General features: G+C 37.1%; 1 protein-coding gene, 1 long non-coding RNA gene and 1 pseudogene across 2 annotated transcripts; all 3 read right to left on the reverse strand.

Annotated features, from left to right (window-relative positions):
* Window positions 1–3,113: 3,113 nt before the first annotated feature.
* Window positions 3,114–9,073, reverse strand: LOC128868230 (solute carrier family 25 member 35-like; annotated as a pseudogene).
* On the reverse strand, window positions 7,821–8,209 carry LOC128868231 (uncharacterized). The gene is made up of 2 exons (XR_008455084.1): window positions 8,115–8,209; window positions 7,821–8,031 (listed from the first exon to the last, which is right to left on the reverse strand). It is a non-coding gene; the product is annotated as an uncharacterized LOC128868231 (long non-coding RNA).
* A 2,204-nt stretch (window positions 9,074–11,277) lies between the features above and the next one.
* On the reverse strand, window positions 11,278–13,349 carry LOC128867689 (solute carrier family 25 member 35-like). The gene is made up of 4 exons (XM_054109132.1): window positions 13,225–13,349; window positions 12,871–13,046; window positions 12,663–12,798; window positions 11,278–12,354 (listed from the first exon to the last, which is right to left on the reverse strand). Exons 1-4 carry the CDS (start codon window positions 13,294–13,296, stop codon window positions 11,818–11,820), a joined length of 921 nt encoding a protein of 306 aa, XP_053965107.1. The 5' UTR covers window positions 13,297–13,349; the 3' UTR covers window positions 11,278–11,817.
* Window positions 13,350–18,476: the final 5,127 nt, after the last annotated feature.

An 18,476-nucleotide genomic window follows, 5' to 3' on the forward strand; every position in this document is an offset into this window, starting at 1 on the left:
CTATATCCACCGTTTTTGATTACTTCTTCAAGCCGTAGCTCCATGCTTTCTACAAGCTTGTGGCATCTGCGGCCCACAAATCACCAACATTTTTAAAATGTTTGTTAGCGATTTTGACCTTAACGTCATTCCACAAATTTTCTATTGGATTGAGATCGGGCTCTGGGCCGCCCAATCCAGTACATTAATTTTTTTCTCTTCTGAGCCATTGCTTCACTGTCTTTGCAGTATGCTTTGGATCATTGTCCTGCATAAATGTCCAATTTAATGGCATAAACTCAAACACTGGCTCCATTTTATTCTGGAGTATATCCAGATACTGAAATCTGACCATTTTACCAACCACGCGAACAATCGGCCCAACACCATGCCAGGAAAAAGCTCCCCAAACCATGATGTTTCCGCCGCCGTGTTTAATCGTCTTTTTTGTGAACCTAAGATTTAGCGCTTGATTTTTGGACGACGTACAATAGTCCTGCTTTGCTCTGGCGTATTATAGCTCTATCCACATTAACATCAGTTTTTCGCGGCTTTGGTTTTCTTTCCGTTTTTTTGCTTAGAAGGGATAAATCTTTCTTAACTAAATTAAGAGCATTATAAACCATTTTCCTAGAGTCCATCATCATTTCAGCTAATTCTGCATAGCTTTTTCCGTTTCGACTCATACGGTATATAAGTGCTCTTTTCTCCGACGTACAATGTTCTTCACGGATCTTCTTTAGTAATTACTTTAAAATTTTATTTAAGAAACTAAAAATTATACAAAAATCGCTGAAACAATATTAAAGTTTTACTCTTCGCTGCACAAGTCAAAATGTGCTATTTTTGTGTCCATTTCAAAACAGCAATGCGCATAAATAAAATAGAACGCAAAAAATTCCATAAAAAAACGGTAAATTCCTCGCATAAATGTAAGCTTAATAACGGTAATAAATTTAAACAAACAAATTTATTTGATCAAAGCAGAGTTCGTACGAAAATCTTAACTTAACATATAAGGTTCTCATTTGTGCTAGATATTTATCTGTCCATGGCTGTATATGTATATCGACTTATATAGTTGCTAATACAAACGAGAAGATGTAACTCCTCTAGGAATTATGTTACTTTTATTTATCTTCTTTGACTTGTTGAAACCAAAAAGTGTATGTATCGAAGAGATGTCGTAAACTATGCTTTCTTTTGTTACAATAAAATACAATTTTTTATTTTTATTATTTTTTTAATGAGTTGTCGACTTATTCTGGTTCTACGAAAATTTCAAAATTATTACTATCTTTTTTAACATATTTTCTTTTATTGTCGAAGTCTTGTTTTATTTCTTATTTTAGATTGTTTCGAAACAAAACTACCGGGTACTCTAATTTCAAAATTAATTTTTTGTTGAAAAATGTCAGATAATAGGCTTTCTTTGTTATATTAATTTTACCTCAAGACCTTGAAAGAAACCAGAAAAGAAAAATACTGTACGCCATTTTCTCATTTGGTATATTTGGTTAACTTTCCGTAGCCTCCAACTTATTTTCACGGCTTGGCCAAAATGCGATTAAACGCATCTCTTAATTAAGGCACCGCTAATCAATAATGCATTATAATACTTAGCAATAAGCCCGGAGAATAGTAAGTGAATGATTTTAGGTGATACAAGTATATAAATATTTAAGCATGTTGACTTTAATATGCTCATAGGAGTTAGTCGTTTAATTGACATGGCGTATAAGTAACATAAGTTATTGTAGCTTTTTCTGCAATGTTTGTCTAAGTATATGTATGTATATGAGGTTCGCCCAAACACCCAAAAAGAGTGTAAGTGCCAATAATACATAGTAAAGGGTTATCAGATTGGAGGTACTTTTTCCAATAGGGCTTTTTTGATGGATCACGCGTGGCTACTGTCAAACTATAATAAATACAGTGTTTACAAATCGTACAATTGTATTACGAAAATCGACGCTCTGTGAAAAGTGTTCGTCGCGCACGTTGGGACCCGAATTTTGTTCAGCGATGAGGTCCATTTTTGGCTTAATGGCTACGTCAATAAGCATTTCCGTATTTCGGCTGAAGAGCAACTCGAAGCCATTCAAGAACAGCCATTGCATCTATTGAAAACAACCGTTTGGTGCGGCCCTATTTCTATATTTCTTCAAAGAAGAGACTGATGCCAAAATAACAGTGAGTGGCGAACGCTACCGCGCCATGATAAAGGACTGTTTGATGCCGAAAATTGAAGCCACACACGGAAATTGATATCTACAAAAATTGGTTCCAAGAAGACGGCGCTAAAGCCCGTGAAGTAATGGATTTATTGCATCATCGTTTCGGTGAGCAATTTATCTCTCGTCCCGGACCTGTGGATTAGCCACCAAGATCATGTGATATCACACCTTTGAACTTGTATTTGTGGGGGCATGTAAGGTCTAAATGTTTTATGGATAAATCAGCCTCGCTTGAGGTATTGGAAGTCAGCAATACTAAAATTATTCACGAGATATTGACCGAAGTCCTCCAGCGATTCATTCAAAGCTGGTGTTTACGGATGGGCGAATAACGTCGCAGGTGCGGCCAACAAAGAACGCCCAAGCGCAAGAAAGTACAGTTACCAGGTCATTCCGCTAACAAAACTATTCAAAACAATTTCATCACACAAATACTTATTGGTTCTAAGCTAATTCTAGTTAGTTCCAAATGGTTTTTGGGTAGTGTAATTTCCGGACGAATATTTTTTAGCGAAGCGGGCCGGAAACTACACCTGGTTTTGAGGTCAGTCGATGAAATGTAAGTACTATTTATAAAACTTGTATACATTTTTTAGTTTTTTCAAATATGATATGAAATTGCCTATTACTAGATTCAAAAGATCTTGAATGCTGAGTTTACAAGTACCTGAACTTTGTCAATAGAAGGGACTGGGATTAATGCTTCCTATATAATATTTATACGTTCTTTGCCACAGCAGAGAAAAAAGAATATATAAAGACAAAAGGGTTCAGTTCCCGGCCCATTCCGCCTGGTTAATCAGAAGGAATTCACTATAATAAGAATCAGATAGGAAGCAATTAGCTTTTGCACGGAGACCTCAGACACAACATTCGCCATACTAAACACCTTTGATATGAATTGTCATCAGCATTGGTTTTTTTGCAGAATGAATATCGTTGGAAAGTTTTGGTAAAGGAAAGCGCCGGCAGTCCTGATTTTTGGTTTCGGATGGTGGAAGTTTGCACATTCTCTCTCAACCGGACCTTGCCTAGATTTACTTGCTGGATTTACATGTGTACATATACCTTTATAACAAAAAGAAAACTCGCCTTTTCGCGTTGAGAGTTTGAAAGCTTGTGATGTGCCAATTTATTTCAAAATTAAACTGATTTTTTTAAATAATTTTGTAATGCCTTAAAACATCTAAGTTGTAATTCTATTCTCAAAACTAAAAGGGCTATTATAGTAAAATCTTAAAGCTTATTTTTTAAAACTAAAAGCTCATCGAAAAACAATAACACTAATGTTGAATGTGGAGCCAGTCGCAAGTAGCTCGTCCAAAAACCTTTATATAATCCATATAAACCTTCATTGTGTGCAATTTTCAAAAAACAATCCAACCAGCCGCTATAAAATAAACCTTTGCCATTCGCATCCAACCCCTGATTGTAGAGACGTGTCGCTATTACGTCAGGCGGTGTCATAGCTACGGCTACAACACACCCGGCAAGAAAACCACCGCCCAGCGAGTTTAATGTAGGCTGTACGATCAAATTGTATTCGCGCAGCAATGCTTTTGATTTGCCAAACGTTGCAATTTGGGCGCCGGAGCCAATAATGCCACGTGGCATGGCAGCCAGCAATACCGCCCTGCCGATAAATATGCTTTATAGCATTGCACATGCCAGTGTGGTGATGCTGATGGCCGACTGCAACTTTCTTCGGAGCTCGCGACTGCAGCTGAGTCTTTATCTGTCAGTAGAAGAGGTGAGTTAGTAAATAAAATAAGATTTGTATAAAAAAGTTTGCCGAAACTAAATTTGCTTGCAAACAAACCATGAAAAATGGGCTGGCAAGGAAGACTCCCACTGCGCCCCCGCCTGCTCCCCATAAGAGACCTAAACCAAAGGATTCCACGCCGCTTTTTGTGCGCGTCCACTGCTTCTCAACTGCTGTGTTGTATATTCCTAAACTGAAATTAAAGTACATATTTTTTAGTATAAACACATTTGATACCTGCGCACAGCTGTGAATTTAATTAGTGCTGCGTACCGAACTGCATTCATGATGAACTGGAAGTGCATTGCAGGCAGCAAACCTTTCTGCAGTCCACTCCAACCATCGTTTTGGACAACAGTGATGAAGGCATGCACTATGCCCTTATAGGGGATGGCATGCGTGCCACGCGCAGCTAATTCGCCTTGCAATTGAATGCGAGTCTTAATTACCTGCCGAAAAAATTGTGCTTTAGAGTGAAAATATTATATGTATATATACATATGTATGTATCAAAGGTGATGTTGAAGCATTCCACGGATAATAATAAATTGCCGATTATTTTTTATATTCTTTTTCGTGTAAATGTCATCAAAATATAGAAGGATGTACTGAATAGCACCAAGACCAAAGTTCTTGTTAGTTGCAAAAAGTTCCAATTTGTTTGGAAACTTTAATAATACTCGCATATTTTCTTAATTATCTTATTTGGGCCGACCAAAAACCCTTGGCTTTCTAAGCTAAAAAAACAATAACTCAGAAACGACACCTGGTTTCCAAATATATCAATTGCCCAAATTGTAACGGTATTTATTAAAAATAAAATGCAGTCCTTATAACCACACACAGATTTTTTCATTAATTTTTCCATACAAATATCATCTCCATTTCTTTTGTCTCACGACAGGTGTATTATTTCATGGAAGTAAATAAAAAACAAAAATAAAAACTACCGGACACTATAATCAATTTAAACATAAAAAATGGTCCCGCAATAAGCGGGCATCTCCCTTATCAGGACAAAAATACTAAAACACTGCGGCGGTGAGTGTCCACTTGTGAGGAATTGCACTATATATAAAATATGGTGGGTGTTTTTGTGCTTTCTGTGGACCCCGAAAAGTATAAAAACCGTATTTATGGTCCGGCTTGTCACGATACATATACACCCTAGAACGCGCTGGATGCTAAATATTTGCAAGAGCCATATTTATGGTATTTGATTTGGCTACCTGAGAAATAATGTTTTTGCAGAAAATTAGCCCACTATGTAGCATTGGTGACCACTGTAGCCGAATGGGTTAGTGCATGACTACCATTCGGAGGTGCGTAGGGTCGAATCTCCTCGGCAGGCAATGGCAAACCTCCGGGTGTATTTCTGCCATGAAAAAGCTCCTCATAAAAAGCTACGTGCCGTTCGGAGGAGATATAAAAAAAACTGTTGGTCCCTCCATTTGTGGAAAATATCAAAACGCACGCTAGAAATAGGAGAAGGAGCTCGGCCAAACACCCAATAAAGGGTGTAAGCGCCAATTATATTTATATATATAGCATTGGAATGAAGATATTGAAGTTAAGTCTCTACCGCTTCAAACGAAATTTAGGCCAAAAACAGAAAGTCAGAATCTTCACGGAGAGCATTTCTTTAATAAATTACTTTCTAACATTCATGCACGTACGAGAACAAACCGATTTGTATTTTGCGAATTAAATCCTTAACTATACTGCCGAATTTTTGAGTACCTTGGATTAGTTGGTACGCTCTGCAACATGAATCCATCACGGTTATGCAATGGACATACACCTGCTATCAAGAATTTGTTTTCGTTGTTGTTTACAAATAAAATATAATATTTTGCCTTAACAGCAGAGCAGCACAAGCCGTATATTTGATAATATTAGGTATGTGTATGTAAAAATTATCCAGTACCTTAATTTCCGAGAATTCGATATCAAAGAAAAAATATCAAAAAAGTACCCTATGATCAAAATGTACCGGGAATGTTTAATTTAAGCGAACCATATTTTTTTCTTATGTACTGGACTGTTAGATACACATGTCTCTTTTTAGCGCCATCGGATCGTTTGAGAGATGCTGTACGTCGCATGAGGCCGGATATGTGGACGAACAATTCTTGGATTTTGCATAATGATAACGCTACATCGCACCGAGCCCAAATTGTGCTGGATTATTTGGCCAAACACCAAGAAAATACCATCGTGTAAGCACCGTATTCACCTGATATGGCCCCGTGCGACTTCTTTTTGTTTCCCAAGTTGAAATTGCCACTTCGAGGAGATCAAAGAGAATGCGACGAATGAGCTGGGTAAATGCTAGCAGATGTGTGTTGCTTCAGACGGGTCATATTTTGAAGGAGATAAAATAAATTTGCCTGAAATTTAACTCTGTTTTGTTTTATGTTTATGTTGTTTACATGAACGCAAAACCAGTAACAATTTGCTTGTTTGTTTTACGAACAGCTGATTCAATTTTTGGCGGGAAAAATCACAAAAATTAAAAATCTTTTCAGTGGAGCTAACTCTTATTTAATAAAAAAAAAACACCAGTCTAACGGTTAGACGCGATAGAAGTGAAACCTTCCGTAAAACAAACTGAGAGAGAATAAGACGAAAGCAGCATTAGGAGCAAGATAATTATAGATTCATTATAATATTGCTATAAAGTTCATATTTTATTTTCTTCATTTTATTATTATTCATCCTCAATGTTTTCAATTTCAACAAATGATACGAGTGGCTTATGATAGCTAAAATATGATACAAATGCTTTGGTTTCGATGTTGTCAACATATCTTTGAAATACCGCGTCAATTGTTGTTTTTGATCGTGTTGACGATTCAGTGCGATTGTTACACATTTTTAAATTGAATGTTGTATTGAGAAAGTCAATTAAAGGAACCGCTGTGTCCAATGCAAAATTTACGTTAAAATCGCCACTTGAAATCATTGGAACTTTATTGTAATCTTTTCTAAGTATCCGCGATACTTCTGGTGTATACTTTATTTTTCTGTCGATATTCACGACACTTTTCTGCATTATTTTTCGGCATAATTGCGGTAAATATTTAAAAATGAAAATATTTACGAATATAAAAATACACACGCGGTTGCTATTATGAGCGTCCTCAGCAAAACCTGCGTGACCGAAACTCTAACACAATTACATTTTTTTGAATGTTACAAACACATATGCACGCAGGTTTTGCTGGGGCGTGACCGAAACTCTAACACAATTACACATATGCACTTGTATTTGTTTGAAAATCGACTTTTTTTTTGGTTCTCCGTCACCTTTGGAAAATGTGTAAACAGTAAGCAAACTTTATTCATATATTTTTCCTCATTTTTGCATCAGTAAAATTAAACAAACGCCATAGCCGAATGGGTTGGTGCGTGACTACTATTCAGAATTCACAGAGAGAACGTCAGTTCGAATCTCGGTGAAAACACCAAAATTAAGGAAAACTATTTTTCTAATAGCGCTCACCCCTCAGCAGGCAATGGCAAAACAACGAGTGTATTTCTGCCATGAAAAAAAGCTCCTCATAAACATATCATAAAATAAAATAAAATAACTGTATAAAAAAATGTTTTTTCTCGAGATTCGAACCAAGGATTTTGGATCGGAAGCTCATATTGCTAGCCGCTCGGCTATCGCGCCATGCTGTCGGCGCTGGCCTAAAAGTTATTTAGTTCGTCGCTACGTGTATATGTAATATTCGTAGCCAAGAGTGTCGCTTTTTTCGTTTCACTTTTTCTCAAATCACTCCCAACGATTCTAAAGAAGTTTTCACTTCAAAAAATTAAGCAAATAAAATGCAAAATAACGAGCTTGGCATCAAATGGTTTTATTTTGTTCACAACAATTTGTTCCGTTTCATCGTCGCTGTTAAATGACGAACATTTCATTAGCATTAGCAATCACAACTTTCTTCATATTTTCCTTGCTTCCGTCTATTCTAGATTCTATGTATGAGAGGTTTGCACTCAACCTCATCTTTTGTGCTGAAGAGCCTGTATTTCATTCGCCGATTCCTGTTTAAAGTATGATTTCAAATCAGCTTTATAGATTTTATCTAAAACCTATTTACTTATATTACAATCTCCACTTTACTCACATTTTCTTATCAATGTTCTAAACTCAATTCGTAAATTTTAATTTGTGTTTACATATTTTTAGTTTGCGATCAGCTGTTTTGCTCTTGCAAATTCTTCCAAGTAAAATCTAACCCTCAAAATGAAATGCCATTTTGCTTTCTCACTTCCCCTTTGCACGTTTTTCGAATGCATGAACATCAAAACTTGATAGTTTGTTATAAATTATTGGATTCATGCACAGACCTATTAAATACTCACCTTTCCATTTTTAACAACTTAAAACCAAATTATAAATTTGCGTGCACATAAAAAATGAGATAGAGAGCTTCCCGCACTAAAACACAATTTCTATTGTACTTCCAAACATTTACGCCAAATGCAGAAGCAAAAAATATTATATTAGTTTAGCACTTCAGCGCGAAAACTTATGATACTTTCCACAACAGTTAAGTTTCTTTTCACACATAAAGTTAAAAAATATTCCATACCAACCATGAAATGCTTCTATTATGGATTACCTCCAGCGGATTTGTAAAGAATATAGCGCCCGTAGAGGCTAAACCACCAATCATAAAATCCACAACGCTCATTTTGAATTAATATTTAGATATGTTTCCTTTCCTTCTTAATGGTTTATTCAATCCTTGAAAAGCAATTCGTTTAGCAATAACTGATAGAGAATTTATACAACTCCATAGCTTGGCAACCTGCTTTGTACAAGCAGTTTATTTGCAAATAAATACCGCGCCGATCAGTTTATATTCACCGTTTTTGTCAAGAGCCAACTGAGCACTAAAGGGCTTTAAGCTTAGTTGTTTAGTTCGTATTTTGTTAAAATGAAGTGCTGCTTATCATTATCATAGCATATCATCTCCCATCTAAAGAACTACGTAATTTTAAATGGGTAACGATGAACTCGAAGAGAAAATTTAAGTGATCTTTGAACACGCGATTACAGTGACGGCGACGCTAATGTTAACGTTTCGACCAGCGAGACGTATGAGCAATGCGAATAAAGGCAATTTTTTTATACATATCTAATGTGTTTTTGTATATTCATATGTAATATACACATATAGTACATATAATCGTAAATTTTTAAAAAGGCAACAATGTCAGCAAGTTAACTTATCCATAACAAGTATATACAGCAGTGTGCCATTTTGGCTTTATGGAGTTTTTTTGTTCTTATTATCCTGCATTCTGCACTGCAGTACTTGCGTACTTGCCTCTTTGCAGTTTAAACCTAAATTACATTTAATTCTTAGAATACGAAGACGCTTTTTGATTCAAATATAAATACTCCCAACATTACATTTAAATTAATTAAAAACAATTAACCGTTGGTGTAGCAAAAAAAGATCTGTTAGTTGGCTGTACGGCGAACCCATTTATACAGCACACTTCGCAATTATTAACGTGTTAATAACCACATTGTATGTGATCAGTAAAGTGCAGTTAGGGGAAGCAAAAGCAAATAACTAAGTAAAAATACTAACGAGTGCGTGATTCTATTTTATAGCACGTCACTGCACGCTTCCTCGCATATTTACCCTATGATCAAAAAGTACCGGGAAGGTGATGGTGACTGTTTTCTTCGATTTCCAAGGCGTAGTGCACCATGAGTACCTTCCATCGGGCAAGCCAGTCAATAAAGAATATCATTTATCCATTTTGAAGCGTTTGAGAGATGCTGTACGTCGCAAACGGCCGGAATTGTGGGCAAACATTTCTTGGATTTTGCATGATGATAACGCGCCATCGCACCGAGCCCAAATTGTGCTGGATTATTTGGTCAAACACCAAGGAAATACCATCGTGTAAGCACCGTATTCACCTGATATGGCCCCGTGCGATTTTTTTTTTTTTCCCAAGTTGAAGTTGCCACTTCGAGGAGATCAAAGAGAATGCAACGAATGAGCTGAAGGTCATCCCTTCTTCGGCCTACCAAGGATGCATGGAGGACTAGGTTAAACGTTAGCACATGTGTGTTGCTTCAGACGGGTCATATTTTGAAGGAGATAAAATAAATTTGCCTGAAATTTAACTCTGTTTTGTTTTACTTAAACATTCCCGGTACTTTCTGATCATAGGGTATATAAATGGTGGGTGTAACATTCTGCAGGTGTTTGGTCAAAATTCTCCAATTTCAATTTACGGTGCGTGTCTTGACGATGTCCTTACATAATAAGATGGTAATTTTCAGCGCAGAAATGCAATCGGTAGTTTTTTTATTGGCTTACATTACGTGAATCCTATTAGAACGCAAAATTCTATCGTTTTTGTGTTTCACGTTTACAGTGAGCAGCAAAACTGAGAAGAGTGCTCATTTACAAAGCTACAAAATGAGTACGTATTTAAATACACGACACATGCACGTACCGTTAAGGGTGCAAGTGTTTACTCCGCCAGCCGAGCGGCAATTAGGCCCTTGGGCTCGTTGTTTTTGCATTCGGGATTGGTCGGGGAATGTCTGGCCTCTCTCTCTATTGCATCCGAATACTTCGATACTTCCCGGTTACAGCGGCATTGAAGGAAGCTGCTGGGCTGATGAGCTGGCTAGACAGGGAACTTTGGAGACGGTTTCGTCGCAGAATGAGAGCATTGCGGTTCCCTTGAGAACCTGTGGTCTGCTCCTAGAAAGATGGATCTCGCGTCAACTCGGCGAGCGCTGGGGTAGTGCGCAAACGAGCAAAGTCGCGAGATCCTTCTGGGAACGGGTAGATCTGGGGCGCTCGAGGGAACTCCTAAAGTTAACAAAGTCGCAGCTCTCGAACTTGGTGGGTGTCCTTACCGAGCATTGCCCGTTAGGTGTCCATGCGATGAGACTTGGAATTGCCTCAAGTCCGTTCTGCAGAAGCTGCGTGGAGGACGAGATGGAATGATCTCAGCAGCTTCTTCTCAGCAGCCCTGCTCTCGACTGGCAAAGATTTAGACATCTGGGCTCTCACTTTTTCGCTACACTTGCGGATATAGCGGGCTTAAATATCATACATCTGAAGTTCATCAGTAGCTTGATGCGGCGGCGTCGTCGTAAGTGCATGGTCATCATCCCCTAATCCTAAGGCCCCTTCTTTAAGTTAAGTTAACCTAACCTAAAGCTGGTGAATTTCACTTATTTCCTTTCCCTTCCGTCAGTGTTTATATTTCGCCAAGTAAAAATTTATGTATTGCAAGTTTATACAGCCATACATACATATGCATATATTAAATTGTGTATTACCAATAGTTGTAGTTAGTAAATAATCACTAAATGTCTCAGACACGACCTCGACCAGCATTTTTGTGAATTTTTTATCATTTTATGTTATCACCATTTAAATATTCTCTAATTATTTGCTTACATTTCATAATCGCATTAATTACAATTTTATTTTATTTGAGCTCGGAGTTCAATATTTTTATTATTTTCAAGATGGAAGTTTTGATATTTGTGGATTTTTTTTATAACTACAAGGCACGCTTTGCATTATTTAAACAATTAAATATATAACAACTTTTATCTTTCAGATTACTATCAAAGTTAAGTCAATTAAAATTAGTACATGCATGCATATCAATTTATATATAAAGCATTGTGCATATTGAGCTAACACGTTTGCGTACTTTCTTCCAAATACATGTATAAGTTATGTGTGAGTTCCATTACGCATCTAACACTTACATATTATCAAAAATCTATCAGCATTCATATCAGCATATGCATGCTTTTTATCACAAATTCTAAAGCAGTTTAAAATTAAAATATTTGTTTCTAATGGATAGCAATTCATCGAAGAATAGCAGCACAAGGGTAGAGTGTGGCGCAATGCGCAAATAATTGGGCCAAAATCCTTTGTATAAGCCACGTAGCCCCTCGCTGCGCACAATCTTTACCACACAGTCCAACCAGCCGTTGTAGAATACACCCTTTCCGCTCGCATCAACACCCTGATTGTACAGCCGCGTCGTTATCACATCTGGTGGTGTTATAGTCAATGACATAATAGATCCAGCAATGCCACCGGCACAAAATGAATTCAGTGTCGGTTGTGTTACCCAACCGTTGTCGCGCAACATAGTTTTCGTCTTGCCGAAAGTAGCAATTTGTGCTCCTGAACCCAATGCGGCGCGTGGCACAGCAGCCATGGAACCGCGCCATAAGCCAGTAATGCCGCTTTGTGCGTAGATTTGCCGTAGCGCTTGAAAAGTGCCAGTATGCTCATGCTGATAGCCAACTGCTATGGCTTTAGCGGCCTGGGATTGTAATTGTGTTTTTATCTGTAATAACTCATAATTATTTAGATCGATAATACCCCAAAGGTAATGACAAACAAAATAAAAATCATGAAACAGTTGCATGCAAATATGTTAAATGGGGATATTTTCTCAATAGTTGGTTGTGGTGAAGCTTAAATTCTTATCAACTTTTGAGTGGCTTGCTTTGTTATTACTACATACATATTTATATACATACATATGTACACATACAAACATGTCAAATAAGCGGGGCGAAAATTTGTATTAATGAATGCATTGATTATGAAAAAAGTTGTTGCTTATTGATAACTTCCTGTGATGCAATTTACCAGAAAAAATGGACTAGAAAAATATGTGCCCACACAGCCACCCAATGCACCCCAGAATAGGCCCAGGGAAAAGGAAACATCACCATTCTTTTTGTGCATCCATTTCTTCTCCATAGCCGTATTATAAAGTCCTAACCTGAAAATATAATTAAAAAAAGTTTTATTTATCTGCTTATTTAAATGTTTTCTCATACATGACACAGCTTACCTAAACGAATTTATTATGAATTGGAAATACAGCGCCGGCACTAACCCCTTCTGCAAACCGGTTAACCCTTCATTACGCCCCACAACAATGAATGCGCGTATCACTCCTTTATAGGGTTCCACGTAGGTGCCACGTGCCGCCAGTTCGCCTTGAAGTTGAATACGAATCTTTATCACCTATGTCCGACAAGGATAAGCTATGATAATTACTCTATTTCATAATTTATTCATGCACTGATGAAATACACAATATAGTTTATTTTTTAACGCATTACATTGTTCATATTTACTGTATGTATGTCATAACATGTTATAACAACAAACAAACAACAATAGAATTGGCAACTAAATTAACCTCAATTGGATTTGTGAAGAAAGTTGCACCAACGGAGGCCGAACCGCCTATAATAAAATCGGAAATATCCATCTTGAGCCTTTGAGGACCAGCAAATGTAGCAGGAAGTCCAGTTTCCGATAAGACCGCTTAAAGTCACTTGTCACAATGTCCCATATATATGTACGATTTACATGCTTATTACTGCGAACACATTTGTACACTACAATGCACTATAATGTCAATAGTTCTACTTCGGTTGAGGTAGTTTATTATTCTTTTATGTAAAGTCGATTTTATACAATTCACTTTCTAGCTTTCTAGCGAGAAAATATCAGCTGACAGCAACACTACACCGGCGAACCGCTTATTTGCCAGCTGATTGAACTGATTTTAATTAAAAAACATATGAAGCTAGAGGCAGATAACGCGAAAACGTTCTCTGCAAAAAGCTGCAGATAACGTAAAGCTGTTCTAATGAGAACGCAAACTGAAAGAGGTAAATGTGCTTCAGCGCCATCTGCGTTATACTGGTTTTCGAAAAGCAAAAAGGTTTTGCACTTGGATAAATTCGAACACTTTCGAGTGCACTGCTCTCCTTTCGCATACCCCTTATGCGAAAGTCTAAGTCCGAAAATGAACATTGTGCAGAAATTCGACAAATGCATAAATAGGGGAATGTGTCGAAATATATATGAAAACTTAATTACATGCTTCGCACATTAACATACATTCATATATTTTGATTGAAATCAAAATTCGTTTCGAAAATGCAATGGTTTTCGGTGGCGTGACAGGATTTTCAACAATTTTCAAACATAATGAGTATTACTTCGAGGGAGGGGGCGGTGAGGTAGATGCCCCCTTTTAGACGCGGCATGAGAATTTGATTTACCCGCGCACATCTAAATGCACACAATATGGCAAGTTAAGTCCATTTAAAAGAATAATATTTGTTGTACTCAAAAATAAATTCGATCCCATTTATAAGATTTACATAATACCAATATTTTATTTTATCTTATCCTTCTAATATTAAGTGCAAAAATTTCTTTAAGTAATACTTATTTTCATATATGTACATATGTATGTATATAATAAACCCCCTAATAAAACTTTTTTTGGAGTCAGCGAACACGCAAGTAAGTGAATTTTCAGTTGTACTTGGTTCAGCTCTTCTACTTTCTCCTTGGTTGGTTGGTTTAAGGGTGACCCCGCATCGGAGTGCCACATAGACCGCAAGTTGGGTCCGTTGTGTTGCCCTAGAGCTCATTATGTTATATAATTTCCCCACCTAACCGAGATTTTTATTGTAGATTTTGGTCAAAGATATTAATTCGTTTCGAGAATTTGATGAGAGATTCGATTTTCAGGTTCGAGAGTACTGAAAGATTGTCAATTGTTGGAGAGCCTAGAAGAGGGAGTCGACTTCTGGCTAGACCGAGACAACTGCACAGCAAATGCCTGCTCGATACTTCCTCATCTTCGTCCTCGCAGTATCTGCACAGGTCGTTTTGAGGAACCCCGAGCCGACGTGCGTGAGTGCCCAAAAGGCAGTGGCCGGTGATAAGAGATAGTATATGCCTTAGTTCGTGTTTCGAAAGACTTCTAACGGTTTTTGTCTGTTTCAGATTGTAGGGTGGCCAGATTTGTCTGATAATCGGGTAATCTAAATGATAGATTGATGTGAGGGGAATTCGAAAAGATTCCAAATCCCACTTTACCGTCTTGTTTTGAACCATCTGTATATGTAATCAGAGGGCCATCGATTTCGGTAAGATTTGTCTTCCATTCTTCCCTAGTTGAGAGTGAACAGGAGAAAAGCAAGGGTGGTGATGGAAGACTTGCATGATAGTCTATGTCGGAAGAGATAACAGTGTTCCTGTTCAGTATGGCCGAATGGCCAAGATACTTATTCCATTTCGATATAGCATTCATGCGTGTCGCTGCTTTCGTTGCAATTGCTTTGCCAGCCAGATCGATAGGGAACAAGTGAAGCAACGTATTTAGAGCCTTAGTAGGTGTTGTACTTAAGCATCCTGTTATCAGGAGGCAGGCTGTTCTTTGGACTCGATCAATTGTGGCTACTCTACACCGTTTATCGAGCGCTGTCCACCATACAACCACACCGTAGAAGAGTATTGGTTTGATGATCGAGGTATATATCCAATAAATGATCCGAGGTGAAAAACCCCAGGTTTTGCCTATAGTTTTCTTACAAGTATAAAGAGCTATGAAAGCTTTTTTACATCTGTTTTCGATGTTCAATTTCCAACCCAACTTGAATCAGATAGAAGTAATGATTCCCCTTTTAAAGTTATTGTTTGCAGTGGAGGAGATTGTTGTTTCCTATTCAAGAGAACAAGATCTGTCTTTGCTGGATTCGCATTTAGTCCGCATTCGGTGCACCATTTTGACAGAATATTGATTAAGCGTTGCATGAGCTCAGTGAGGGTATTCAGGTGTTTGCCTGACACGCAGAGAGCAATATCATCTGCATAGGCTACAACCTTGCAGCCTGCTTTTTCGAGATTTCGAAGCAAACTGTTTACAGCGAGATTCCAAATAAGGGGTGAAAGTGCTCCGCCTTGAGGAAGTTTCCACTGTTTGCACCAGTGAATGAAGTGCCGTTTCAGTCGATTTCCCTTTAGTGTAGGCATGTTGTGCCTCAGAGATCAACTTAGTATCAAGTTGATTTGCTCATCTAAGACTTTTTCAAAAGCCTTTAAGCAAAAAGAGGGGTGAGTTATTTGAAAGTCAAGTTTGAAAAATTTCATTATTTCATTTTCAACGTATTTGGTTGTGTCTCTCATAAAAGTGCACATCACATCTATGCCAAAAAAGATCTCACACATAGCCGCAAATCATCTTTAGTAAAGGGTTTTCCAATAAGAGGTGTTATTTTGATATTCAAAGAAAAATGATATTTTTTAATATACTATATGTAGATGATCGGATGTTTATTTCATTATAAAGAGGCAGGTATGCCGTTAATAGTGAAAAATAACATCAGGCAAATGACCACCACTACCACGCTTACAGGACAATATCCTTTTCATGAAATTTTCCATAACCGAATTGCAAAGTGGCTGCCCTATGTCCTCGATAGCCTCACGAATTCCATCTTTGTGGCCTTGAATCGACCCTAAGCTGTTGGCGTAGACCCTCTCTTTCACGTGGCCACAAAGAAAAAAATCACAAGGTGTTAAATCACAAGATCTCGGTGGCCAATTGTGATCACCTCTTCAAGAGATAACATGGTCCGGAAGCTTTACCCGTAAAACACCAATGATTTCGTTGCTTGTGTGGCACGTAGCGCCGTCTTGTTGAAAATAAACGTCGTCCAGATCAATACCATCCAATTTCGGCCATAAAAAATCGTTAATCATCTCTCGATAGCGCAATCCTATTCAAAATAACACCTGTTATTGGAAATTCGTTTATTTAGATTATGTAAATCTGTCTTCCTAATTTTTTTAAATTAAATTTAACAAAGAATAAACGGAATTTCTTTTTGCTCGCCAATAGCTAGTAGAATTTTACAGAACTCTTGGTCTTCTGACTCTTCTGTAATACCTCTTACCACGAGAAAATCTACATAGTTTAAAGTTAATCACATTTCAACACTGCTGTGAATCGAATTATTTGAATATTATGGATTTAATTGGTTTCAATCATGACTATGAAAATTATAATATTGGAAATTACGAAATTTCTCATTTTATGGTGCGATATTTCGTTTTAAATTATGTATGTTTTTTAAAATGTCTTCAAAGTATTGATGAATGTTTAAACATGAACTCATTGACTTATGTACTTTTACGGACTATAAGGAGGTAACCAATTTTTGATTAAATAAAAAAGTGATCCTTCCACAAATAAAATTCCTTTACTGACAATAATAATAGAAAAAGGTTAAATAGGGGAAATTTCATTCAAGCCATAAAATGCAAAAAGCTTACAGCTTACATATTGACACTTGCACTTTAATTATTTGGCAGCCACCAACACGAAGTTGCTTGTGTGAGACTATCATACGGTTAATACCTCAATTAATCAACCGAATGTCTGTAGAGTAGCTGAGAGAGCCGGCGAATACCAGCATATACTATACACCTTATCTTACAGATCGAATAATCTCAAAATGTAGCGATATCGTCTAATCTCCACAATCACCTGATTTCACATCTTCCGAGCCTTGCTCGTACACTCATTTTTCTGTCTGTTAAGGTATTTAAAGGAAATATGTTGCTGAAATGACACTAAAGGAAAATATTCTTAAAAGAGCTCAGGGCATGTTTGCGCGTATGTAGCAGTTGCGCTTGTTTGTAGTATGCACTTGTTTAATACATGAAAATTGAGTTTTCAAATTGAATATTTTCAATTAATACGCCTCGTGTTGACGATCGACATGACAGCCTGTCAAAGGCAGTGTGCATTAAATGTATTTTGACAAAAAAGTAACTACAGGTGTTGTTGCAAAATATGTCATTTACATTGCTGCTCACTAACATTTACATGTAAGTGAAAAATTGCAAGTGAGCGAGTATGTTAATACACAACTACTTATATAAATTCTAGGTGCATACCTATTGTATGTGCATGCATACTACTTGCTTCTTAACGTGCATTATTTGAAATTTTTGCACAACATTTTTCTGTGGACACGCAATAATTTGCATTTACTGATGTCACCATATGTCATTTACAGCGTAAAATGTTTTTATAAAAAAGGGTTAAAAGAATTTTTTCTCAACAGAAGATGCAATTTCCATCAACAACAATTTTAGCGCTAACGAAATATATTTTTGCTAAAATGTGATATTGAAACCTGTTACCATTTGCAATTGCCTTGTTAAAGGTTTGCGAGCTTTATTTAAACTTGTATAAAATGTATAGCCTTTCTATTATGTCGCTTACAAATACCACGGCAAAGGTCATTGTGCAAGGAGAGGGTTCTGAATCATTTCCCATTATTTCGGGAGTTAAACAGAGAGACGCTTTATCAACATTGATATTCAGCCTGATCCTGCACGCAGCAATTACCGAACTAAATCCAAATGGGACTTTATACGACAAGCCGTTCTTTGCGCATATGCAGATGATATACTTATCATGGCGAAAAACAGGAGTGAATCACAGAGTGCATTTATAAAACTAGAAAAAATAATACGAAATACTGGGCTAAGAATTAACACAGAGAAAACGAAGTCTATGGTTCGATTCAGTTCCGGTTTAAGGCATGCTGTTCTTATCGGAGACTATGCATTCGA

Source organism: Anastrepha ludens, chromosome 6, assembly GCF_028408465.1.
Source record: "Anastrepha ludens isolate Willacy chromosome 6, idAnaLude1.1, whole genome shotgun sequence".
Lineage (NCBI taxonomy): Eukaryota > Metazoa > Arthropoda > Insecta > Diptera > Tephritidae > Anastrepha > Anastrepha ludens.

Bases quoted from the DNA above. Each gene is read 5' to 3' on its own strand.
- LOC128867689 (XM_054109132.1), bottom strand. From the start codon at position 13,296: ATGGATATTTCCGATTTTATTATAGGCGGTTCGGCCTCCGTTGGTGCA. The intron at 13,047-13,224 runs GTTAATTTAGTT...TGTCGGACATAG, and splicing joins TCTTCACAAATCCAATTGAG to GTGATAAAGATTCGTATTCA. The intron at 12,799-12,870 runs GTAAGCTGTGTC...TTATATTTTCAG, and splicing joins TTCATAATAAATTCGTTTAG to GTTAGGACTTTATAATACGG.